At 39.8% G+C, this 26,806-nt stretch overlaps 3 protein-coding genes across 9 annotated transcripts in view; all 3 read left to right on the forward strand.

Moving 5' to 3' along the window:
- The first annotated feature begins 893 nt into the window (after positions 1-893).
- On the forward strand, positions 894-4,945 carry paqr7a (progestin and adipoQ receptor family member VII, a). Of its 5 annotated transcripts, none has more exons than XM_026301212.2 (3): positions 921-1,227; positions 2,045-2,123; positions 2,892-4,945. In XM_026301212.2, exon 3 carries the CDS (start codon positions 2,930-2,932, stop codon positions 3,992-3,994), a length of 1,065 nt encoding a protein of 354 aa, XP_026156997.1. In that variant the 5' UTR covers positions 921-1,227; positions 2,045-2,123; positions 2,892-2,929; the 3' UTR covers positions 3,995-4,945. The 5 variants fall into 5 exon arrangements, with proteins under 5 accessions (XP_026156996.1, XP_026156997.1, XP_026156998.1 ...); XM_026301215.2 differs by having other exon boundaries at positions 933-1,003; XM_026301214.2 differs by having other exon boundaries at positions 939-1,003; positions 2,002-2,123.
- A 2,027-nt stretch (positions 4,946-6,972) lies between these two features.
- Positions 6,973-11,907, forward strand: sh3bgrl3 (SH3 domain binding glutamate-rich protein like 3). The gene is made up of 3 exons (XM_026300841.1): positions 6,973-7,103; positions 8,355-8,522; positions 9,613-11,907. Exons 1-3 carry the CDS (start codon positions 7,059-7,061, stop codon positions 9,676-9,678), a joined length of 279 nt encoding a protein of 92 aa, XP_026156626.1. The 5' UTR covers positions 6,973-7,058; the 3' UTR covers positions 9,679-11,907.
- A 1,533-nt stretch (positions 11,908-13,440) lies between these two features.
- Positions 13,441-26,806, forward strand: part of trappc9 (trafficking protein particle complex subunit 9) — a 166,044-nt gene continuing 152,678 nt past the window's right edge. For 2 of the 3 annotated variants that reach the window (XM_026299857.1, XM_026299859.1), the window contains exons 1-8: positions 13,441-13,515; positions 14,193-14,793; positions 17,220-17,365; positions 17,593-17,718; positions 18,647-18,673; positions 20,318-20,439; positions 22,411-22,536; positions 22,989-23,205. In XM_026299857.1, the coding sequence (XP_026155642.1) occupies positions 14,210-14,793; positions 17,220-17,365; positions 17,593-17,718; positions 18,647-18,673; positions 20,318-20,439; positions 22,411-22,536; positions 22,989-23,205 (1,348 nt within the window). In that variant the 5' untranslated portion in view covers positions 13,441-13,515; positions 14,193-14,209. The remainder of the gene's footprint in view (positions 13,516-14,192; positions 14,794-17,219; positions 17,366-17,592; positions 17,719-18,646; positions 18,674-20,317; positions 20,440-22,410; positions 22,537-22,988; positions 23,206-26,806) is intronic. The other variant, XM_026299858.1, reaches the window with a different exon arrangement.

Raw genomic sequence — 26,806 nt, forward strand, 5'->3', positions numbered from 1 at the left:
CCCACTCCAATATGCTTTCTATGAAGGGAGAACTTGTTACCCTACATGTGGGAGCTTCCTTCATATCACCAGTATTTGAATGTGAGATCTGCCTATAATCCCAAACTGTTTTCACATAGATTTGTCACTAATCCTGCAGCAAACCTGAATGAATATACTGTCTCCCGCTACTTTCCTCTTTCTTGTGCGGCTGCTGAAACAAAGTGAGTCAAGATGGCTGCTGTGGTGGAAATGTCGTTTTGCGTAATTTCTTTTCAACTATACAGTAACATTTGTTTGCCATGGACACTCCCAGACAGCAGACTTCTTATAGCTAAACCTCAGCTCATATATGTGATGTGGTCTTTGGGTATTTTCTTTCTCTTCTTGCCCCTGAGCCGCCGCGCGTTTCAACTTCCAGGCGCACCAGCGTTTTAGTATCGGTTTTCAAAATAAAACAGGCCACATTGACGCAGCTTTATTCCTGCAGCTGCGATGGTCCAGCTGCACTGGAGATGTGACTTCATAATGTTTTAGTTGATTGTGTTAAATGAAGCAGTAGCTACCTGAGGCTGCTAAATAAAGCACAATATTGTAGTGCGGTGGTTTTATAAGTTAACATCAAATGGGAATGGCCCTACTCAAAAAATACATCAAAACTGAACTGAAATGCAGCATTGAAGTACTTACGGGTACTTACTGTGTGTATGCTTTTGTTTTACCACTCCTAGTTTGTGTCGAACTTGTTGCTGTACACAATTATTTCATTATTACTTAGATTTAATTGTATTTCTCAACTTTCTTCCATCGATGTAATACAGAGATTGATTATTTCCGCACTATTCCTGTGTCAATCGGAGAATAAACAACTCTTTTATGTTTGGGGCACAATCCCGCCCCCTCCGGGCTGTGTGATCGACGTTAACTTGACTCTACTCTGACTTCAGTCTCTTGAATCTTTCCGTGGGCGGAGGAGGAAAAAGTGATTTGAGCAGTGAAGGAGACGAGGGTGGACACGGAGAAGGTATCGTGTGGCTTTGTGGGGTAGAGGCATTGGTCTTCCAATCATTTAGTCCTTCTTTTGGTCAGGCTGTGGCTCGGTTTTACCTTCACACCTTGACAGTAGCACCTGTCGGCTGAGTGGCGTTGATGAGGTAGAAGATGATGGCAGTTCGATGCTGGACGTGGTATTTGGACCTCAGTGAGACCTTCTCCACGACCCACTTCACCACTTCCACGGTGTCTCAGGTGCAGGAAGGTTGGATGAGGGCCTTGAGCACAGTGTGTTGTTAACCAAGTCTTTAAAGATGGTTTAAAAAGCGAGAGAGCCGCTTTTCATTTCATTTCATGTTAAATATGCAGTGTAATTTTCTGCAGGGACAGGTTGGTGTTGTCCTAGGACTGACATTTGACCACTGTTTCTCTGAAATTACAGTGGATTAGTCGTTAGCACTGTTGCCTCACAGCAACAAGGTTCCTGGTTTGAAACCCATCAAGGGCCTTTCTGTGTGGAGTCTGCATGTTCTCCCTGTGCTTGTGTGGGTTTTCTCCAGGTACTCTGGTTTCCTCCCACAGTCCAAAAACATGTATGTCAGGTTGATTGGTGACTCTAAATTGCCCATAGGAGTGAGTGTGAGTGTGTGAGGTTGTTTGTCTCTATGTGGCCCTGTGATGGACTGGTGACCTGTCCAGGGTGGACCCCTGCCTTTCACCCAAAGAGAGCTGGGATAGGCTCCAGCAGATCTCTGTGACCCTGGTTAAGGAATATGGATGGATGAATCTCTGAAAATGATGCAAACCAATCAACTAGGTGTGGACTAGGGGTGCTATGGTTTCTGACTCAACCCTCTCAGGAGCCCTCTTTAGCGTGCACACTCTAGGTTCCTTCCATCAAATAAGAGGATTTCTCGTGGTCATCTGCTCAGCAAACACAGTTAATGAATTACACATTCTGTGTGTAAGTGAGTGTGTTAGAGGTGGAAGGCTGATAACACTGGTTTCTGACTGTTCGTTTCTCCAAAGGCTGATAACCTCTCTGTGACATTAGTCATCTCCTCATTTCAAGCAGAGGCAGGCTCTTCTTTGGAGAGGAAACAGAACTGGATAAATTGAGGACTTTACTTGATGTACATTCAGTCTCTAAGGTACACACCATTTATATGTTGTTGCTGCTGGAGGTGGAAGGGACAGCATAAACTGGTCTAAGTGAAGTTGAACCATATTTTAATAGATATTAATAGAACTGTGATTATACTGGGGTTACTGGTCATGTCCATGAGGATGATTTCAGTGCCTGTAATACATTGTACTGGTCAGAATGATCCATGTAAAGTGAAGCTCTGAGCTCATTAACATGATGTGTGACCTCACCTGATGATAACCCCAGTCTAATCAGCAACTTCAAGAAAAGTGATGTGAGAATAGGAGTCATGCGGATGTAGGGGACATCTTGTTTTCTGCACTTTGGAAATGATCAGTGCTTACATATTCAAAGATATATACAAGTTGATGTGCTTTAGTTAGTTAAATTAGGTTTACCTGTGGAAAAAACATATGAGACAGATTATTATGGGATTGGATTGATTTTATTGATTCCCGAAGGGGAAATTCATTTGTTACCACTGACAACAAACAAAAAGCAATACTACTAATGCTACTGCTGCTACTACTACTACTACTACTACTACTATTAATAATAATAATAAAATTAATAATAATGGATTTTAGAAGGACATAACTCATAAGACCTGTTAATTCAGCGGTTTTGTTTTAATGCTCAACCAGTACATCCCTGCAGCCAGGCACAGCCAGGCACAGGCAGCCTGCATACTTAAAGACTTACACGGGTGTGGACAGGACAGAGGACCACATCAACCTTGATGTGATTTTAATTATTATAATCTTCTCTGCAGGAACCAACAAGTGGCAACAAGTTTAGCTACTGACAGTTATGGCAACCATTGTGATGGAGAGAATCGGGCGAGTGTTCATCAGCCTGCAGCAGATCAGGCAGGTTCCCCAGATGCTGACTGAGGCTGCGCCCTCTAAGCCTGGCACTGTACGAGACACTGAGGTTCCCCACTATTTCAGGGACTGCCACATCTACACTGGCTACCGACCACTCAACCAAAGCTGGCGCTACTACCTCTTGTCGATGTTCCAGCGCCACAATGAGACCATCAACATATGGACTCACCTGCTGGCGTTTTTGGTTTTTCTGGTTAAACTGTGTCAGCTTGCAGAAACTGTGGACTTTGTCAATGATCCTCACTCATGGCCCCTGTTAATCCTCATCCTGTCCTCCATGATCTACTCAGCATTCAGCGTAGCAGCTCACATGCTGGGAGGGAAGTCTGAACTGTGCCATTATGGATTCTTTTACTTGGATTACATTGGGGTAGCACAGTATCAGTATGGCAGTGCTGTAGTTCACTTTTACTATGCTGTGGATGAAAGCTTGCACAGATATGTACATGGGATCTTCATGCCTGTTGCTACCATCCTCAGTTGTCTGTCCTGCCTGGGATGCTGCTACGGCAAATACTGCAACCACACCCAACCGACCTGGGTACGTAAAGTGTGTCAGGTGCTGCCCTCAGCGCTCGCCTATGCCTGGGACATCAGTCCTGTGGTTAAGAGACTCTTATTTTGGTCCATAGCCAGCAGTGACCCAGCCCTTAGCTATCACTTTGGCCAGGTGGCTTTCTTTCTAAGCAGTTCCTTCTTCTTCACCTTCCCCATGCTGGAGCTCTGCTTCCCTGGACGATGTGACTTTGTGGGACAGAGTCATCAGGTGTTCCATATTTTCCTGTCTTGCTGCACTTTGAGTCAAATTCATGCCTCCCACCTCGACTATATGGGCCGCAGGAAGCTGTACTCACGTCTGCATGGGAGCAGCGAGGCTGCTCTCTTTGTGGGTCTGTATGTGCTCACTTTGGTTGTATGTGCACTAATTACTGCCTTCATGCTGAGAAAAGTTAAACAAGTGCTTAACTTGAAAGCCAAGTCCAAGTAATATATTGGTTACTGTAGGAACTACATGCAAAAGCATTAGCCTGCCTTTGCTTCCACACAGGCGCTGATAGAGAGGGAATTAATTACTTTAGCTGCAGGTTTGTCCTATGTAAATGAATTGCAGATTACTAGAGGGATGTGTATTATATCAGGAGCTTCTATTTTGACTCTTACTCTGTATTTTGTGAATTTTTGAATAATTCAAAGTATCAGCTTTTCAAACTACTAGATATGGTTAGTGCTTTGTGCTCCTAATCAAAGTCAAATTCTACACACTGATGCCAAAACAGAGATATAGTTACAGCATTTAGGCAGTGTCTATACACTAAGAATGGTACTGATACAGTTATGTAATGTAGAGTTAGATCTGATGAATTATCAGTTTTATACGATGATCACATGGCACTTTAGCATCTACAGTGTGCAGGATTTATTTTAGAATTTTTGGGAGTGACTCAGGCTGTTGGGGTTTTGGCATTTCGCAAAAATCTTCTTCATAGTTGAAGTACAGACATTTTGATATACTTAGATAAAATGTTTACAATATTATGATAATGGTACAATATGCAGGGTCTTAGACATTGTACCTCAGTAGCCCAAGTTGTTGTGTTTGACTGCAGGTGACTCTCACCTCTGCACAGCTGGCCAGTTGTTATGTGCAGTGAAATTGTCAGTTCTGGAAAGTTCCATAAATGTTCACACACAGACCTGACTAATACAGACTGGATTCAAGGGAAACTTGTCCTCTCTATTAATGTATTAACACTCCGTCATTCTGCATCTGAACAATCAAATGATATGCTGACCCGTGTCAAAGATATGAGGCAGCGTTAATCCATGGTACACATAATTCAGAGTTTTACAGGGAGAGATATTCTGCTTTGTCTTTCATTGATTTTTCTGCATTATGATTTCCATTTGTAGCTGCTGACATTAAATTTCTCCCTCTGAATAGCTTCCATGTTTATTTTATTTAATTTTTTTCATTTTGTGTTAATTCTTCTGGTCCCCCACATTTGACTCATTATTTAACATTTGCTGTTGCTGGACATCATTGAAGTTTCTTGTTTCCTTACTATGATATCACCGTATATCACTTTGACCAAAATCCATGACCCATTATTTAAACATATAAGACATCCTTGATATCTCCTGTACCAGTCAGGGCATTGCTTGCTCTCTACACCAAGTGAAAAATACAATCCTGCTGCACTGAAGTGTTGATGAAGCTCAGTATAATTGAGGTAAACACATGCCTTGTGAGTTATATGATGTCATGAGCAGATATAATAATAACTACAATGTCCCTCCTGGCTATTTCTGCAGTCTGGCTCCAGTTGTGCTGTGTGCTGGTGGGTACTGGTCCACACTGCACAGATCACTCGCTCACTTAAAACCCTGAATCAGCCGAACTGTGGCACTGTTGGACTCTGCCAAATTCCTCATGTCTGACTCACCACAGAATGGGCCAGGCTGCTCCCCCTGTGATACGTTCTGAATCACTGCTCATCAGACTTAATGGGGCTCAAAATGGTCATTACAGAGCAATACAGCAAGAACAACACACAGCTGCTTTGTCAGTGTTTGAGTGTTATGTCATCTCAAACTAAATTGTCATAGATGATTATAATTACAAGTATACTGTGGGATTTCATCTTTAATTACTGTTTAGCATTTAAAAATAACATCATTGAATCACCAAATGAAACAAATGGCAGCTTTAATATCGGCTGTTGACTGTGACTATGGCCTGTGAGACTTTACCATGAGTTGCAATGACAAAGCTGATAGAAAGCTGTCTGTCAAACACACTGAGATGTTTTTACACGTCTACACATGTACACAACTCTAGACAACTATGGCCATGTGCATTGAATTAACTGAGGTTATGTGGTTACCTATAAGAGAAGCAGGCAGAGAGAGAGAGAGAGAGAGATGCGTAGGGGCCACAGTGTATGATTTTGTGTGTGTGTGTGTGTGTGTGCGTGTGTGTATCTGGAAATTAGGTAGAGGGGAACGGAAAAGGGAGGTGAGGCCTGTGGAGGAAAAATGTATTAAAAAAATACAATGAGAAGACTGAAGAAGGAATAAATGGCAAGACATGAAAAGTAAAAGAAAGACAGCAGCATCCTTGAGCATCCTTGATTACTAAGACATTCAAATATCATTAGCATCAAATGAAGATATGAACACAGCTTTGCACTGTCTCTTTAAACTGCAAGTCAAACAGTGGTCTGGAGTATCAGGCTGAGTAGAGTCAATTTTACCATAGTACAACAAATCATTTCCTGTTGTGTCCAACATTACATAGAGGATGTCCATGGATAAAGCCTAAGCTTATTAACAGTTGATACAATAACAGTAATGCTTATTTTTGTCATGTAGGTTATTAATCTGCACATCACCTAATTGTTTCTGTACTCCTTATTTTTCTGCCAAAATATTTTAAACATAATTTTACAGAGTTAATCTGCTCAAGGCAAGGCTATTACATAAAATGGACAAAGTAGGCAACTTCCCTGGGACTGCATGACACCCAAGAGCCCAACAAAGTCTGATTATAAGTATGTTGCAAATAGTTGGTTGTTTGATTAACTGTAGTCTAACTTTGGGACTATATGAATGAGTACTAATAAAGCACAATGCAAAGGGTGATTCACAATGGATGTTTTTCAATTAAAATGTGCTTGATGTCATTCTTAAACAAAACAGAGACTGTGTGTGGACTTAGTGCCCCCTGTCTTACATGGGAATTGCATTCATGACCAGTGTGGACAGAAGGAAACATCTCAGCAACCAATTACACAGCAATAACTCTTTCAATATACATACTAATAGACATCTGACTATATATTTATAGACACTTAAAACATGGACATTTATTCTTTAATACGCATCACATCATTTTAAAACCCAGGACCCTCAAGCAGCTACATCATAAGCTGTCGACTTTTATTTTGAAAGCGGTATCGCCGAACTTCCTTCCCTTTTGATGACGAGTCTTCAGCTTGTCTGACAAAGCTACAAGCTACAGAAACACAAAGGGAGAGGAAGGAGCTGCAGCAATGGGAGTCAAACTGTACTACACCACCGTTACTGCCTCACGGACGGTGAGTTACCGGGCTGTACCTCACTAACTATCCGCCTGTGTTTCGGCGGTGGCATCGGTCGGTTCTGCAGACACACCCAGCAGCCTGTCAGTCACTGCTGCCTGTGACTGACCGAGCACTGGGCCTGTGCTGCTACCTGCTCGTTTCTGGCGCTGGTGTAATGTCTGAATTACTGGGCTGGAAGCATCATTGGGAAATGTAGTAAACGTAGAGAGGAGCCACAATAACATTAGTCCACCTCTTGGTTAGAGGGGCTTGTTTTCCTCACCGGGCATGTCTGGCTAGCTGTTTTTGCAGAAACCTCCCCCAGGAATATGGACGTTCACTTACTTTAAACACGAACTCAGTTATAGTGTCATTTCCACATGAGACTGGCCGGAATAGTTTAATTTGTGTCTGTGCCAGGGACTGTACACCAAACTTCATGTAAAAATATGGCAGTTTTAGGTCGCCCTGTACAGGCCTGTAGCATAATTGTGGCGGAAATGCTTTTTACAAACAAGAACACGGTATGAAAGGTTAGTGAAATAAAAGCTGTCTGGTACAATAAGCAGTCAATTAATGTCAGTCAATATATGTGGTTACTTAGTAAGACTATTTTAAACTGTGTGATTTCCTAATGTGGACTTTGTTGTTCTGCATTGTACACACAGTATTCCCTGAAGGGTTTTAAATAACAAACCTGTAAGTCATATTTTGAATTTAAGAAACATTGCTCTCAGATTTAGTTGTATTAACTTGCTGGCTCTGCTTTCACAGTTTCATGTAATGAGCAGAGGCAGTTCCTCTTTCAGTGTCAGGCTGGAGCATTGGCCTTACAACACTTTCATTTTGTGTAATGCAGCCTGTGTGTTTCCGTTTAGCGCTGGGGTTAGGTGTGGGCCCCCCCCCCCCCCCCCCCCCAACTTCCTCCGGTGCTCAAACATATAGCAGTCTGCTCATCAGTACTATTAATCATTATTATTAATCATCAGCCACAGGCTCCATAAAACCACTGTCTCAAAGTACTGGAATCATGGCATCTATTTTGTTCAATACATGACACGGACTAAAACTCTTGATGGCATGACAACCGTCAATCTTCAGCTCAATATAGTGCAGCTTTTTAGAGATAGTCAGTAAAAGCAGGATGTGAAGTTGTGGTGACAGTTGTACACAGATGCGGATAATGTGCTCCAGGTTGGTGCGACGGCCTGTTTCCCAGTGGTTACACTGAAGAGTACATTACTGATGGAAGCTGCTGTTTTCTAGGTGAAGTCTCAGCAGGCAGAGGTGATCCGGATCCTCGACAGTAAAAGCATCCAGTATGAGCTCATCGACATTTCTCAGGGCGGGGAGCTTCGTGATGAAATGAGGAGCAAAGCAGGGGATCCCAGGGCAGCCCCTCCCCAGCTTTTTAATGAAGACCAGTACTGTGGGGTGAGGAATGCACACACACTCGACCCAGATAATCAGAAATGTTTATGTTACTTGTGAATATTTGTCTGTTCCATACCCTCATAGTTTGACAACTGTTTGGTTAAAGACAGTCCGTTTGTTGCTAGCATGTACTGTATAGCTGTGCTGCCTTATGTGTTTGTCTAAATTTCTTATATCTGAACATTTGTCTGAATTGTGGCCTATGATGCCAAGAATATGCCTGTTTGGGGCATACTTGGCATACAAACGTGGGTGAAGTTTGTATACTTGAGTTAATTCTGAGTCACATATATTATCCATTGTAACAGCTGCATGCATGTGGGCTATAGCTGAATTCCTTGGCAAAGGGGCACAAAACTAACTAGGTTTCTAGTTAGTTTCACACTGATCTGTTTGCACTACAGCTTAACTAAGTTGCCTGTAAATCACTGTCACAGAAAGAGATGTGTCTAGTGCAGCACCTGGGTAAAATCTCAAAGTAGAAAGTAAAAGACGTATACTTTTATTATGTTTAATGTTAAATAGTTCACCTGTAATACAATGTATGTTTGTCTCTCTTACACCACATCCTACTTACCGTTCTGCTGAAAGTTACGTTTCTGTGACAGCAGCCAAGAGATGCAAGTGACAATTTCCATCTTAAGTGAAAGATGCATAAAATCACAATGGTGCTTTCATGTATTTAAATATCTCTTAGCAGTACAGCACAGTGCTGAGTATACATGTCAGTGTGATTAACATGTAAAGAAGATAGAGCCCATCATGGAAAAACCTCTTCCAACATTAGTTTATTTTATTTTTATTATTTTATCTGCGAAGGTGCTGAAGTTACATCTTAATAAAAAGTTGCAACCAACTTTCCCGGTGCAGCCTGGAGTGCAAATTGCAGCACAATGTTCAAACTAAGGTCTGCATGAACTAACAAACAGAAGGGGAAACAGGCTGCAGGTGTCTTTGTGGAAACCCTGTAACTCAATTTGAAAGTAATATTAGATAACTTTTAAGCAACCTGACTTTATAATATAAATGTCTGAGACTGCTGTGTTTTCCTGTTTACTGATTGCCACTCATGGCGTTTTCTTCCCCACAGAACTATGATATGCTTACTGAGGCAGTGGAAGCAGATACAGTGGAACAGTTTCTGAAACTGGCGTGAGGAGGGTGGAGTGCAGTTCTCCCCCACCAATCACCTTCCCACCCACCCTGTGTCCTACGGGGGGGGGGGCCCTGCAGTCTCCCTCTGCACCACTGGCAGTGTCCACTCACTTTCAATGCCATAATGAAGAATGCCAAATATCTCGTATTCAACTCATCAGAAGAAACACATTCCCACTAAGTCTTAATCTGTTTTCTGTTCTTTTTTCATTTTTTTCCAGTCTAGTGTTAGTAAGTGCTCCTAGTCCACTAGGAATCAAAGGGGTGTCTAAATGTGCGGTAATTAGGTCGACTAATCTTGGCCAAGGCCACATGATTGCTGGAGATTAAACTAATCCACTCGATGACAACATTCAACCCACAATCTTCCTGATCCTCTGCTGACCAAACACACCATCATCACTCAGTCTTAACTACTTTGTTGTCTTTTTTTCTGTAGCCTTTAAGTTCCCATGGTGGCACATTATTTGTACTTTGCATGAATGCAGACGCACACAGAAGTAGCATGGACTGTGATGTCCTAAAACCTCCTGATGAATTATAGCAGCTTAAAGATGTCTTTCTGGCACAGACAGCTTTTTGTCATTTTGGTCCATTGGTTAGCTTATGGTGTATGTGAAAAAAGGTTTGGTTCCAAAATTATCTGAGCTGATTTTAAGGTTGATAATGCCACCAGAACACCAAAAGTGTATTTTTGGACAGATGTCTGAAAGATGTGTTGATCACATTTCCTTCCTTACATTTTTCAAACACAAACATTTAAATCTCGAATTGTTTACATCCATGTCTTCTAGTTCACAGTATTTTTAAAGTCAGTGCTGCCTATTTGTTACTGCCACGAACTGTTGATCTGAGTAGGCAGAAACCGGTGGCAGACGTGTGTACTGTCCACGCACATGATACCAACCAAACAGGGACCCACTTTGTTGCAGCTAGGTTGCAGAAATATCTAACAAAAGTGAAATCAAATTACGTTAGTGAAATCTGAAGCAAATAAAATGGATGCATAGGAAAAAGTCAGTAAGGCTCAGCTGAAATTTAATTTTTTTCAACATTGAGAAACATCTTCAATCTTTAATCTAATTAAGTAAAATATAAGAGATTAGTTTTACACACTTTGCTTTTGGTGTCTGGTTAAACGTTTCTGTGGAAATTAGTGTTCCATTGGGCAGATTGGCTCATGACCTGTCTTCCTGAAATCATGGGTACATCCCAGTTTATTTCAAAAAAATGCAGGATTTGGGAACCAAATGCTGTCTTAGATGTGTTATAATGGTGTCCAATGAGCCAAAATTAGTAAAAGATTGGTTGACTCTTTCAAAATAAATCAGTTGGCTGCTTTTATCCATTAGCGAGGATGAACATGTTTCTCATTATCACATCTGGTGCCAATATATATCTATTACGTGCTTTTGCAGGTGGATAGTCTCTGTAGTGTTAGCACTTACCTGCCATCTTCTATGTTTTCCACACTTTTACTGTACAACTTGAAACCTTCATTTCACTGTTGGAAACTTGACTGACTTGGGCAAAACGTTGTCACATGTAGAAGGAAGCATTTCATAGTTGAAAAGGTGTTAATCTCCCTACTTCAACCACGTAGCTCTACCTTCCTCTGTTTTATGTTACAGTTTTGCTGATTGTACCAGGCATAAAGATGCAGTAATGTGACTATGCACTGAAACCCTGCCTCATTCTGAACGCTGGTCAAAGCTGCTGTGTTGAGATTGACCTGACTCAGTCTTACTGGCCTTAGGGAACACAGTCACCACATGGGAAAAATGAAGGTTTTACTTATTTTTGCAGTGTTTGCATTCATGCAATTGATAGATACTAGTTAATTTGTAAGGTTCAAGCGTTGGTCACGCCTGTTTTTTTTAAAATTGATGACAACATGGTTTGCCTCTTTTATTTGGACCACCTGTTAACTCCCCCACATCCATGATCGTGTTGTTACAGTTTGGGATCCGTAGTAATGATAGCCTTCACACACAATGTTTGTGCACTGTTTTGTAAGCTGATGGTTGTGGATGTTTGCCTGTTTTTGATGTATATTCACTATGAACCATGTTGAAGACATTCCACGTCTCTCTGAGCTCCTGCTTTGCTTTTGGACCAATTATGCTTGGCCAATAAAGAAGAAAATAGGGAATAAAATGTGGTTGTCTTCCAAGAAGATTGTGAAAAGTGATTTATGGGTTAAAAAATAAATAAAATGGAGTTGAATCTACATGTCTGGATATCTTTATTCACCTGTAAAATCTAACCCCAAATCATTGACTATTTGAAACACATTCCACATGTAGTGGAATTTTATAGGACAGTCTGTTCAGTCAAAAATGAATATGAGACAAGAGATCAACATTTCAGCTTTTATTTCCAGGTATTAACATCTGAATGCGACACACAACTTAAAAGATTGTATTATTTGTAACAGAATACCAAGTTTTCAGGTGAGCCAAAGTATTGAAACATGTGACTGACAGGTTTGTTTTGTTGCCCAGATGTCCCTCCATCCATTTTCTATACCCGCTTATTCCTTAACCAGGGTCACAGGGATCTGCAGGAGCCTATCCCAGCTTTTTTTCGGGTGGATTACCCAGGTATGTCCTATTATATTGACTATTCAAACAATAAATAGTGATGAATGTCTACCCTCAGTTTCAGATTTGGGTTTTGAAGGGAGTAACCCCCAAAACAAACAACTGAAAGAGGCTGTGGTGAAAACCTGGCAAAGGACCACAAAAGGCAAAAGTTTGGTGATGTCAGTGTGTCACAGCTTTGATGAAGTTATTGCAAGTAAAGGATTTGCTACTACATATTAAGTCTTATTCACTTTATTCTATTTTAAGTATGTCTGTTCCAATACTTTTGCTCACATGAAGAAATTGGTGTTCTGTTACAGATAATACAATCTTCTAAGTTGGGTATCAGATCCAGATGTTAATACCTGGAAAGACAAGCAGAAATGTTGATCTCTTGTCTCATATTCATCTTCTGATGTCAAACCCAAATGTTTTCAGTCTACAGTAAACCTAAAGGAATTGGCCTTACAGTCCCCTCCAAAAATATTGGAACAGTAAGTCTGGAGTATCGTGATTGCCACCTCAAACACATGGGTGAGATCTTCAAAGCTCGGTCTACAGGGACACAACATGCACATTTTGAACAAACCAACTTATAAAGGTTAAGAGCGAGGACCAAGAGCGTTATGATACGATATGAAGAAATTATGAAGTTGACATTTTGATCAGGGCATCATTCTCATGGTTTGCTCAGGTTGCAGTACCCAATTTCTTCTTTAGGCAGAGCTGTTGTAGCATATGAGACATCTGCCTGCAGAACCTGCAGAAGAAGAATAATACGACGCGAGTGGAGCAGCAGTGGGAAATCAGATTTTGAATTCAAAATAAAAATCCATTCATAATTATTCCCGCAGTCTGTTTCTTTCTGATGTTTTATCTAGCTTCACTTAAACTAACCTTCAAAAAAAAAATTCTTATGAATATGTATCCATATGAGAATATTTTCTTTGTGCTGTTTTCACACATTAATTTCATCCAAAGTGTGTTTAGGCTCGAAAATAGTTGCCTACACATTAAGTAGTTAATATGGGACACTGTCGTCAAGCTGAAAAGACACAAACAAAGAGACAATACATGATAAATTAATTTACTGTCTCCCAGCTTCATGATGTCAGAAGATAGACACATTTATTAGCCCTGTGAAGATTTTATTCTGGAAATATTTACCGGAAGCTTTGGTGTGGAGCCAGTGTTGTTAAAGGCTGGTCCAAAGAAGGAAGCTCTGAGATTTGATAGGGACCTGCTAAGGAAACGTAAGTTAATGTAATAAATGAAACGCGTCGTTGTGAATAACTATACTTATATTTAACGAGTGAGCTGTTTACTCCAGTCAGTGCTGTTATACTGTCACTGTCACCAGTAGCAGATGCATTGGTTAGCTAGTTGAGCTAAGCTAGCTGACCCATGCGCTTTGAGACGGCATCGTAGCTCCAAGTAAGCTGTTTTTTCCTAACATGAACCAGATGTCTCACAGCCTGTGTCTTCTTTGACGGCTGTATTAGCTGCCCAGCTAGGTGGGTGAGGACAGCGGCAGCTGTTGCTTTGCCTGTGGCGCTTTTGGACATTTTAGCGTCCACCTTCTCGTTTTGCCCACACACCTTTCATTCAAACGCTATACCGGTTGTTATGGAGTACAAGTCTCCCTGAGCACACACAGCACAAAGCACGTTCAGGGCTCACAACTTAAATAGCCCAGTTGCCACAGCTGCTCACTGTTTATTCACTGTCTGCTTGCACTGATTTCTTTTCTCACAACGAAGCGCTGCTCAAACGCTTGTTTGCAGCTGTGCACAAAACAGCATGAAGCTCCATTGGAACCATTTTCTGCTGAAGCAACGTAGAAATTGATAAATATGAAGTTGCCATAATAAGACATGAAACAAGAAGTGGGGATATGACCTGTTCTATTCGGTGTTTGTTTTCTGTCCAGTGAAGGCACATGTGAAGATGAGTGTCCCAGACTACATGCAGTGTGCCGAGGACCACCAGACAGTGCTTGTGGTGGTCCAGCCGGTTGGCATTGTACCTGAGGACCAGTTCTTCAGGATCTACAAACGCATTGCCAGCGTGAGCCAGGTAAACATCAGGGACTCTCAGCGTCTCCTCTACATCCGCTACCGCCACCACTACTTGCCTGAAAACAATGAGTGGGGTGACTTCCAGACACACCGTAAAGTGGTTGGCCTCATTGCCATCACCACCTGTAGCTCGGCCAAGGAGTGGCCCCAGACCGCCGAACGCTTCCACGGCCAGAAGGAGGTGTACAGCTCTACGCTCTACGACTCGAGGTTGTTGGTATTTGGGCTGCAGGGTGAGATTGCAGAGCAGCAGCGCACAGATATGGCCTTCTACCCCAGCTTTGAAAACTGCTCTGATGTGGAGAAGAGAGTGGAGGACTTTGTGGAGTCGATTTTTATTGTTCTGGAGTCCAAGCGGCTTGATCGGGCAACAGACAAATCAGGTGACAAGATCCCTCTGCTCTGTGTGCCCTTTGAGAAGAAGGACTTTGTGGGTTTGGATACGGATAGTAGGTGAGTTGTTTTCTGCACCTTGTCACCCTTTTCAAAAGCACTAAGATGAATTTAGCATTTAGAGGATTGCTTGAATGTTCACTGCAGTCAGTAAATGTGATATACAGCAGTATTTTGTGTTTTGTGTGTCAAGTTGCTTAATACCTTTGCCTCACCTGCTCAGAAATTCTTTTCTGAAAAATCTCTTGATTTTTGCTACAGTCATTTGTTTGTTTACATTGGTTTATTTCTCTTTCTTCTTTTCTTTCATACTGTCCTGTGAGTTTATTGTTGGGTGTGAAAAGGTGAGATGGTAGATCCATAGGTTTAGTTGACCCATACCGATCCCATCAGCTTTAGCTCTGCCCTGAAATAAACAGCAAGACCTCCGTACCAAACTCATCACTCCTCCACAAGTTTCAGTTTTAAACAAAAAGTGAGGTGAAAAAACATTTTTTAAATTAAGAGGTCATGAATATAACCAAAGCTGTGGCATGTGCAAATACTGTTAGCAAAATAGTCTCATCTACACCAGTAACATTAACTGCTAAAAAACAAACATCACATTATACATGACATAGTATTAGATTGGAACTAATTTGAAGCATTGCAGTTTTTTGCATACCAACACACACAGTAATGGTTTCTGGATAATATGTCATAGTCTTACGCTTCACACTGTTGCAGTAAACTGCAAAGGTATATGCAGTTGACCACCTAGTGTTCATAGAGGCCCAGTAACTACCAACTTACATTCTTACATTGGTACATTGCATTGGTAATTGGGAATGGAGCTAAAGGGCCATTCCAGTGTTTTCTGTGTTTTTGCATCAAATGATGCCTCCTTTAAATCACAGTTTCTCCCCCCGGTTTTGGTTTTGGTATCTACCTACATTATGTATTTGTCTATATATGTATTCATCTGTATCTGTCCGTCTGTCTGTTGTCCATCCATCCATTTGTCTTGTTTTAAGTGGATCTGCCACTGTAATACAGCTGAGAGCACGTCACATAGCTTTGTAATACAATACAGACTGTCCCTGATGGGATGATGCTGATGAGGAATGAATTTCACGTTTTTTTTTTTTTTTTTTTTTTAACATTATGTTTTTCAGCCACCAATTCGTTAAATTTGTATGTTGAAACTTTTGTGCCAGTTTAAAAAAAGAATAAAATAGATTTATTGTATGTTAGTTTCACTGATACAGTTAAATTCTGCAAGCTTGGGGTGATTTATACATATTTGATATTTGGGAAATATATATATATATATATATATATATATATATTTATATATAAAAAATACAATAATACAAAATGTATATAATATAATGCATTTGCTATATGTGCACTTTTTTCAGTTTGAACAGGGATGTTTCATCATTTATAAACAGAATAATTGATTACTGGTCTCAAACATGCTTTCAGTCTCTGCAGTTAACTTTTTAGACAAATACTCCCTTGTATTGTCAAACACATTTTGGGGGATTGAAAGTAAGTAATATTTATATGTAGTGCAAAACAACGTGGAGAAACACTGGAATGGTCCTTTTAAAGGAGGAGTTTGGACTCGGCATCGTAGATGCTACTGAGTATTGTCCCTGCTTCAGGAGAATTTTTGGAAAGGGAAGGTGCAGTTTGGGATTTTCTTTGTCTGGCTTTAGAAGCTGCAGTGAGACACTGGCTGCATGGATTTCACATCTTTATTCATGAGAGCATACATTACCTCCAACTTGGAATAGCAGTGCACCTGAATTTGATAATGGTATTTGTTTATTCATATCCAATTTAATTCCAATACTTAATATTTTACAAATTCCTAAGAAAAACCCTTTCATTTTAGTTCACTTCTGTCAGATCAATTTTGTTGCTGTTTGGAGGTAGCCTTGTGTAGACTTTTCTATCCTTGCCTGTCGTTACCAAGCTAAGAAAATTATCTCCATGGCTCCATTACATCTTGAGTCTGTGATCACCTACTGATCCACGCAGTTGTCTTCACATAACCTTTCCTGTTTTTCATAAAGCTCAAATGTGTTGCACAATGGGCTCGTGTTTTTTTTCTTCCCTGTATCCCAGTGAAGCTACTCCTCCCTGAATTCCCATGTTATTGTGTGCAGCCTAAAGGGTCTTAGGTTACCTCCTTTGCTCCTTGTCCTTGTTCTGTTGCTCTCCTTTGCTTGTGCTTTCCAACCCATGCATCTCCTATACAGCCGACAGATAAGATTCACGTCAGTCTGCTTTCCTCGAACCCCGTTAATATATGAAATAACAAAAGCAGACTGTCAGAACTTTTTAAAAATATAAATAATCATAGATACCTCCCCTATCTGCACCAACAGCAATACATTTAAGAGCCAAACTTATAAAATTAGTATTTGTGAGTAGTCTTTTCAGGCTGCTGTTCTTTCTGATGTTTCCCCCTCTTTTTTTTTTTCTGCATTTGTTAGGCATTATAAGAAGCGCTGCCAAGGACGGATGAGGAAGCATGTTGGGGACTTGTGTCTCCAGGCAAGCATGCTGCAGGATGCCCTTGTCCACTATCACATGGCTGTGGAGCTGCTCCGAGGGGTTAATGACTTCCTGTGGCTGGGTGGTAAGTCTGCGGGATGGCCAGTATATTGATGTTTAATATTTGAATATGCTCTATAGGGTCACATAGACTTCAGCTCTATCACCAATACTGGAATCAGCTATATGAGTTTTACTTGCTTTGAGTGTGTATTTTCCATAGCAGTTATGGAATAGTTATATAATTATTGTTGGTCAGTGCAAACAGAAAGGAAAGTAAGTGTTTTATTATGGCCGTGCTCTTCTCTGCAGCTGCGTTGGAGGGTTTGTGTTCAGCATCTGTCATATTCCACTACCCCGGAGGCACAGCAGGGAAGATGGCTGGACGCAAGCCAAGTGTCTCCCAGCCAGCAGATGCAGGGAAACGCCACAGACCAGGTGAGAATGTTGCTGTGTAAACAGAAGGGCTGATGCCTGTTAGTGAGCTGTGATTGAGTGAGAATGTCTCTACTGGGCTTTGCGCAGCTAACCTGCCTCGTTTGTGTGTAAAGTCCAAGACGTCAGCCGCCAAAACTGCTGAAGCTTTTCTTAAGTACCCTGCTAATTTAACACAGCCTTAACAACATATAGTCTGCCTTTTATTAACATGGTTTTCTAACACTGCATTATGAACAGCTTCAGTTATTGCAAATATAAGTCTGGAATGGGAACTCGGCCATTTTAAATATAAATGATGATAACATGCTTTTGGGGATTTGGAGTTGCATCAAATTAGTTTTTTTTTTAAACATTTTTTTATTAAGTTATCAATTATTTAATCCATTAGTTTATATATTTAAAATCAAGTTTGCAATCATATGAAATGATGAAAAACTAGTAAATGCTTCTATTTACTAGCCTAAACTTGGTGTTTTTATGTGAATAATTTAAATGATATTTTTTTTGTCAAAATCATAATAAAAAAGACCAACTTTCTACTAAATAATACAATTCAAATCAGTTCAATTCAATTTTATTTGGATAGCGCCAAATCACAACACAATCATCTCAAGGCACTTTACAAAAACAAAAAACCCAACAAATCCCTTATGAGCAGCACTTGGCGACAGTGGAGAGGAAAAACTCCATCAGTTTGGGCCATCTGCCTCGACCGGTTGGGGTGAGTGGATAGAGGAGAGAGAAAAGAGGAAAAGACTTTAGAAAAATCTAAAGTTTTGCTTTAATATTATTTTCCAGCTGTACATTTTCTTTGTGTGAAGTAAATTGCATGCTAAAACTTTGCATTAAACTGATTGTTGGAACTAACGCTGCTAACATTGCGCCTTGTGTCATGGAGTGAATCTGCATTCTTTCTTTTTGTCTGTAGGGGCTCAAGAGGTTCTCATTGACCCAGGTATGGTATGTCTAACCCACTTAGCTTTTGTAGACACCAGTCTACCTGTTTGCTTGTGGTCGTATCTGTGATGTTGTTTTTCGTTCTGCATCATGAGAAACTTTAAGAATAAAGTTTATTTTGAAAATCAACATTTTTTTTTCTCAGGTGCTATAATGTTTTTCTATGGTGGTTAAAGATAACTTTTTTTTCCCAAATGCTTTTTCTCACTGCCACAGTTTTGGTTATCAGTGTGAATGAACAGTTCAAGACCAAAGCTCAAATGACTCTCAGTTACTCCCCATCTTAATGCCGTCATCATTCTAACACACATAAAAGTCACTTAACCTTATCAAAATCAAAAATGTGGTCTTTTGATGGCATTTATCTCTTTATAAGCAACAGCAGGTGGCTGTCCAACATCACGGGTGCAATCCTTAAATTTCATTGTCATGTCCTAAGCAGAAATACATGGCAGGCTTTGTTACATAAAATCACATGTATAGATGTTTTAGGCTTTTTCTGTAAAAATTTGGATTCTTATAGAGCTCTGGTAAATTATTGGATGTCTTTTATGTTGCCTGTGTCGTCTGTCTAGGAAATAGTGCAATGTAGCATCTCCTCATTCGGCCATTTATTATAGTGACATCATTACACTGTTGCTATGGACACAACCCTTGTTGCTAGGTGACGCACTCACTACTGGTATTTGCATTCCAATCAGATTTGAGTTTTACTGTGCTGTTGCTTTGGAAACATTTCTGGTGCAAGAGTAAGTCTTTGTAGGATACTATGAGTATAATTTTTAATATACCTTTGGGACTCCAGTGGCATCGCTCACTACTGGTGGTGTAGATGCAACATTCACATATTGTTTAAATGGATTGATTGGGAGGCATCAGAACTAGGAATAAAAACTTGATACAGTTTCATTCAGTATCCTTATATCTTCTCAGAACATTACCACTCCTATTTTGTCAAGAAATTTATTTTGAACACCATCTGTGTGTCCTATTTAATATGTACTAGGTTGGCAGTTTATTAGGTCTACCAAACTTAAACTGATGCAGTTTTAATCCAATAGTCCAGCAATAAAGTCTCCTTCATGAAGCTATTAATGTGCAGATTTTGTTCAGACTTTCAGAGAGCTGTTGATTCTTTGCTGTTGCCACTAATCTTAAAGTATCTCCACACAACTGTAATTTCTCCTCCTGTGCCTAACTATCTGCTCCACTAGTGTGATGTTGCTGTAAAGTATCATTGTGTTTATATCTGGTAACTTTTATGAGTAGGAGTATTAGACATGACACTCAGTACTGCTTTATGCTAGCAGTACTGAGTTATTTTTTTCCACTTAAGTGTTAAGGATAGTAGATACATAAATAGCTTTCTGTAGTGCAGTATAGTCAATAGCAGCCTTTATGAAGAAAGGATTTTTGATTTATTGCAATGTGAACCTAAAATAATAACTGCTATCTGGGAGTATGTATCAATATGAATGTGGCAGTGGTAGCAGGGAGGAGTATTTACAGATAACCAGCAAATTTAAGTTTGTCAATCTTGCTGTCACTTGTTTCATTTTCTTTCCTTTTGTGGCAGAACAGATGGGTGATTATACTCGTGTCTTTCCTTAACTAATCCTAAACCCTTGTCTTTTGAGTGTAGGTGCCCTCACAGCCAATGGCATTAGTGCAGACACCAGTACTGAGATTGGACGAGCAAAGAACTGCCTGAGTCCTGAGGACATTATTGAGAAATACAAAGAGGCCATCTCTTACTATGGAAAGGTACTGACCACAACTCTTTATTAGTCAGAACGACATCACATCAACTACTGACTAGCATGTAATAAATGATTTTTAATATTAGGTGAATCATGCCTCACTACATCAGTCAGATTGATGTGAGTGATGCTTTGCCTAAAATTAACAGAATTTTGAGTCAGTTAATTTATGTGTGAAGGATTACAGAGTGCATCACACTAGATAAACAGTAAATAAAAACAGAAGGCCTTGAGCTGCCCTGTAAAGCTGTCTAAAGATCTTGGGTCTTAAAAAGTACACCTGTGGATTTTCTGTGTTTAACTTTTAACTTGACCAAAATTAACAGTGCACTAAACCTCCCTAAACTGAACGTACTGTCTAAAATATCTTATTCCTCTGTACCACAGAGCTTTGTCCAACACATTATTTCCCTGTTTCCATTCCACCATCATAGTGATTTACAAGCCTGCCTGAAAATAGTTAGCTTAGAGTATCTAAAGGTCTTGAAAAGTCTTAAAAAGCATACAAGCACTGTCACTGCTGCTAGCTACTGAAGTTATGAAGCTTGTTTCTCTCAAGTGTTAATATGAATTAACAAACATTGAAATGAATATGAATTATTTATTAGGTTAAGCCATCTATTTGTGGTACTAATCCAGACCCCATTACATTAATAAAGTATACAGTATAGTATAAAGTAAAGTACATGTTATAATAAATCATGCTTATATTTTTCATCATCATCGTACTTTTTTCCTTTTGGTGGAATAATATGGACATAGGTTTTAAATTGCATTTAATTTGCAACCTTAACAAGATTTAAAAAATGTCCCAAAAATGTTCTGTAGTATAGTAGTTACAACCTCAAACAAAGATATTCTCTGTCAGTTTTTAGTCCAGACTGACAGGCAACATCTCTTAGACTGGGGCCTTAGGACATTATTTAATTTATAAATAGCATCCATCCATCCATCCATCCATCCATCCATCATCTATACCCGCTTAGTCCTAACCAGGGTCCCAGGGATCTGCTGGAGCCTATCCCAGCTCTCTTTGGGTGAAAGGCAGGGGTACACTCTGGACAGGTCACCAGTCCATCACAGGGCCACATAGAGACAAACAACCTCACACACTCACACTCACTCCTATGGGCAATTTAGAGTCACCAATCAACCTGACATACATGTTTTTGGACTGTGGGAGGAAACCAGAGTACCTGGAGTAAACCCGTATAAATAAATATGCTGTAGTGCCTGACCATCCTCCTCTGAAAGTCACCACGACATTATTGAATTGCATTTCTCCAGTTTCTGTATTTTTTGGTCATACAAGATTGTGTTCATGTTCAGTTTGCGTTGAAACAACCACTGGCAGGAAGACATGTAGTATTTATTCATCTCACCAGGGGGCAGTGTTTGATTTGATTTGGCATAATATGAACATAGTGTGACTGCTCTTTTTACCACTGTTGTTGGACAGAGTCACAAAGAATAGTATGAAAGAGCAGTTTCATTATGCTACTGTACCCAACTATTCACTGTATTTTGTCTCCATTACTGTAATTACCTTTTCACACTGACCTCCCTGAGCACTTTTACCTGTACCTGGTTCATTCACAATTAAATTATATCTCAATACATAGCCATTTAGATATTAATTGAATTTTAATAAGGAGACAGTGAGGAAGGAGGTTGAGGAACAATGAGATAAAAAATGCACACACTTGCGCAGAGTGTGAGGCCTCAGCATCAGCTCAGGATTCAATGGCAGTGCAGACGGTATAGTAGCTGGGTGTCCCTGAGGAATGAGCGACATGGGATCCACGCTATCAGACTTGTCTGTCTTTCCACATCTGCAGTGACTGATGAGGGTGGTCATATGTTAATGAAAAAACATTCCTTCTGATTATGAAGGTGGATGTAGAAGTCAAGGCTGACTATTCATTTTTCATTAACACTAAGCCTCCCCCCAAACTCCTCCTCTTGTCTCCGGCAGTACAAGAATGCAGGTGTGATTGAATTGGAGGCTTGTGTGAAAGCGGTCAGGGTGCTGGCCATTCAGAAGAGGGCCAGGGAGGCCTCTGAGTTCCTGCAGAATGCTGTTTACATCAACCTGGGGCAGGTATGCTTTCTGACTGGAAAACAGACAAACAGGATGATTAATATGTTCAGTGGATATATGGTGTACAATGGAATCTGTCTGACTGCAGAATATCTTACTAGAAGCACAAGGGCACATGAACATTTTCTGCCCTCACAATATTACCATTTTGTTTTGTCCTTAACACTTTAAAGCTTTGTATCTTTAAGTGATTTATGCAGCCAACAAGTCCTATAGGCTTGTCCTTTAAGTAAAGTATTTCAGTACTACAGAGGTTTATTTTTCTTTTTATATCTTGGTATACAGTGTGTATAGTATGCAAAACCTCCTCCTTTAACACAATACAGTGTCTTCTAGTGTTAAACTCATATATCTCATTCTGCATAGTAAAGAGCAAACATCCATGTCAAGTAATGATACGAAAAACCTGTTTTTAGTGAAGGGGGACTTTAATGTTCTCTTCATAACTGCAGCTATCAGAGGAGGAGAAGATCCAGCGCTACAGTATCCTGTCCGAGCTCTATGAGCTGATCGGCTTCCATCGTAAGTCTGCCTTTTTCAAGCGTGTTGCAGCCATGCAGTGCGTGGCTCCAACCATCCCTGAGCCTGGCTGGAGGGCCTGCTACAAATTGCTGCTGGAGACGTTACCAGGGTACAGCCTTTCACTTGATCCAAAGGACTTCAGCAAAGGTAGGCTTGGGCACTTGGAGTTTCTTGATTTATCAAAGGAAAAATACTCTAAAGACAGAAAAGGTTCATAATGAACACTCCTTTCAAACTGGCTCCTTAAGATTAACTGTACTGTATGAAATATAAACATGGAAAAATTTCTTTCATAATTTCCAACAAATTAGACTTTTTCCAAAATGTTTTCTTAAAGATATTTAAGTATTATACAAAGGAGAGAACTCTAATCCTGTTTGTGTGACAGGCTGGAACCAGAAAATGTTTGGTATTTTGTTTTGATTATTGACATAATGAACTGATTCTCACAATTGTTGCTGATTAATTTAGCCAGTTTTATATTGGTATACATGTTTTATGAATAATCCAAATCACTGTCATAATCAGATTTAGTTTTTTGAACATTTGTACATCCAACAGATGAAATGTGAAAGTAAAACAGAGTCAGTCTGCAGTAAAAAAACCCACTGAGGGATTAGTATTCTTGCGTGATTCAGAGTAAAGGAGTGGCGGCAGTGGAAACAAATTTAATAGATAAAGGAGATTAATAACATCGCTCCATTCCCCCTCAAGCTTTGCTATCTTTTTAAGAATGTTTCTTCAGGGTATTCTGCATTCACGGCACCACTTTGCTCAAAAAAAGGCACAGTTGAGGCCTGACCTGCCTTTTGTAGATTCTTTAGTAAGGTCCTCATGATAAGCTTCTTGGTTCTGCAGACTCTTGACCCATGCTCATTGTAGCTACTCATTGGCAAACACTGGCAACAGAAACGACAGGGCTAACAGTGAACAAAAAGCCCAGGGACGTCCATATTTTCTCTTATGATACTTATTTGAGGGATATTGTGAGAGGATTTTTTTATTTCCTTTAGAAACTCTGAATAAGCTGTTGGTCATTTGAAGTGAGAAGCTTGCACTCAAGCTTAAAGGTTGACTTCTTTTGATGATATTTGGGTTACCACACACTTTTTCAATTTAAAAAAAAAAAATAATTATGGCTTATCTCAGTTTCTGAATGAGACTTCATAGCAAAGTGTGTTGCCAAGTTTGTGTATCAGGTAGGGCTGCAACAACGAAATGGATCCAGGGTTATTAAGGTGTGATCCATACATGGTTCTATAAGTAAAGGTGCTGTATTTCAGCCTATGCTGCTTTTGTGTGGACCGTTATGTTTTCCAGTTTACATTTTGGTGAACTCCATTAACAAAATATTTTATTTTCAAATAAGAACATACATCCAAATGAGTTCATTACACCAGTGGATAAAGTAAATGCAAATAAAAGCATTATTTTATAGAAATTGTGCATTTGAATTGAAGACCTTAGCTGTAAATAGAAAGCAACAGTGTTTTTGAATACATAGCAGGTACCAGAAGTGTTGCAACAAGTCAGCTGAAACATTAAGTACCAATGGAGGCCTGGGAATCTGCTCATCAGTCCCTACAGGTCTGGAGGGAAAGTACTGAATAATGGTTTGGAAGAAGGGATCAGGTAGGAGTTTATCAGGGAATGAGCTAGAAAGGCAAGTTTAAGTGGGAAAGAAAATTGGGATCAGTGGTGCATTCCATTAAGGCTGCTGTACCCTGAGTTACAGGGGAACAAATGGCTTTTTAAATGTCTCAAAAACCCTTTTTTTCTACTCCCATTTTTACCCAGGAGATATAGGGCACGTTTTTTTAGTTTCCTCCTCAAAGACCCCTGTTATTTACTATTATCATGCCTTCATCAAAATCTGGTGAGTTTCTTTTCTTGTAATACTTTAGATGTTTAATATGTAGGAGCACCATGGTAGTGTGTTACATCTCATCACCCTGCGCAGCAGAAAATTCCCCTGGCTTAATCAGAAGCGACCTGAAGCTACAGTGCCTTATGAGTCAGGTTTTGCATGACAGTGCGACTGCTTGGCCGTGGCACTACACTCATTATCTTGGTGGTGTATTAATTGGATTGCCAGACACCTCCAGTTCAGGTCTGAAAATACCACATATGAAGTTATTTTTCGTGTTCGAGTGAGAGCGACATCCTCAGAAAATCCAAAGTGTCCTTTGGATTACTGTCCTCCAGATAAACACTGGTTTTGGCAGACAGGTGGAAGTCTGCTATTTTTAGACTGCGTAGTGGGTGCAGTTTCATGACTAAAAAAATTGCTTATGCAGAAATTGCATTTAGAGTTTATTCACATGGCAGAAGAAGTCAGGATGAATATTAACCATGGTAGAAAAATGCTGATAACTGAAAAGCTTGCCAGCCATTATTTGACTAGAGGTGGCATTAAAGTTAAGGAAACATCCAAGTGTTTACCAAATATCCTCCCTCCTTCCCTCTCACCCCCACTGTCTCCCTACAACATCTTTTCTGTAGTTCTCGTTCCCACTCAGTGAGTCAACAGTCGACAGTTGGGAGTGGAGCAGGGGATCTCGTAGGTGCTGAGGGTCTTATGTAAGAGTTGGTGTCAGGCTAGAATGCTATTAAGATGTCTTGTGGAGCTGTATAACACAAACAACACAGACTGAGTTAGCACCATGCTGGAGCACATGTGATAATCTGCATTGAGGATTCTTCAGTTGTAAGAGATGTCTCCAATGAAAACACTTGATTTGATCTAATTATGCATAGCTTTTTGAGTGTGAATAATTTCAAGCATGCTAAATATGGACTTTGTCACACTCCTTTGATCATCTCAGGCAAGCAGTTCAATAAATTTAAGGGGCATTATTGTGTAGCTGTAATTACAGGCCATTACAGGATATGGTTACAAGATATATTGAAATATCCAGAATATTTCCCAGTATTAGTACAGTGTATTTGTCATACATACAATGACATGATTTTGTGTTATATTGGTGTTATTCAATCCATTTACAATGTTGTATAATAAAGAAGCTACAGTAACTTCATGTAACAACTTAAATGTAGTGATTTTTAGTTACATCTCTGCTAAAAATCTTTAAATCATTCCTTTGTGTTTTGGCCAAGTCATGGCTGAATTTACTGAAATGTCAAGAATATTATTCAATATTTTCACTTTTTCACTTTGTACAGATGTGCCAAAGCAGTTTTTGTAACTGAGATGATTATAGTAAAGTTAAGTAGTCTTCATTTGAACTATTTCCTTTGAAGTACTGCTATATTCACTAAGCTTCCTATATACAACCACCTGTATTCATCATGCTTAGGTTTCATCCATCTGTGATATCAACTAGGCAAACTCCATCCACCAGGAGTTGTGTAAAATGAGGTTTTGGTTAAAGTACTTTTACCAAGGTCAAGAATGAATATGTGCTCCATCAACCATATTCTTAATGTATGTATTTACTTCATTTGTGGTAATTCAGTCACATACTGTATGTATTGACAATTCTAGGTTAACAAAAAAAGTTCAATGACGAAGTGTTCTTGAAACAACAATATACAGTGTAATTTCAACAATGTATTTAATTTTTGGCCAGTAAAGAAAAACAGAAAATGCCTGAGCAGAGGATTTGTTTTTGAGCATGGGTTGCTCTCATAAATATTGATCTTACATTTTTGAATGAGGAAGCATTTTGTTTCTGCTATGAATCTTTAATAATGAGATACAACCTCTTGAATGATCTGTGTTAGATGG

The sequence above is a fragment of the Mastacembelus armatus genome, chromosome 11 (assembly GCF_900324485.2).
Source record: "Mastacembelus armatus chromosome 11, fMasArm1.2, whole genome shotgun sequence".
Classification (NCBI taxonomy): domain Eukaryota; kingdom Metazoa; phylum Chordata; class Actinopteri; order Synbranchiformes; family Mastacembelidae; genus Mastacembelus; species Mastacembelus armatus.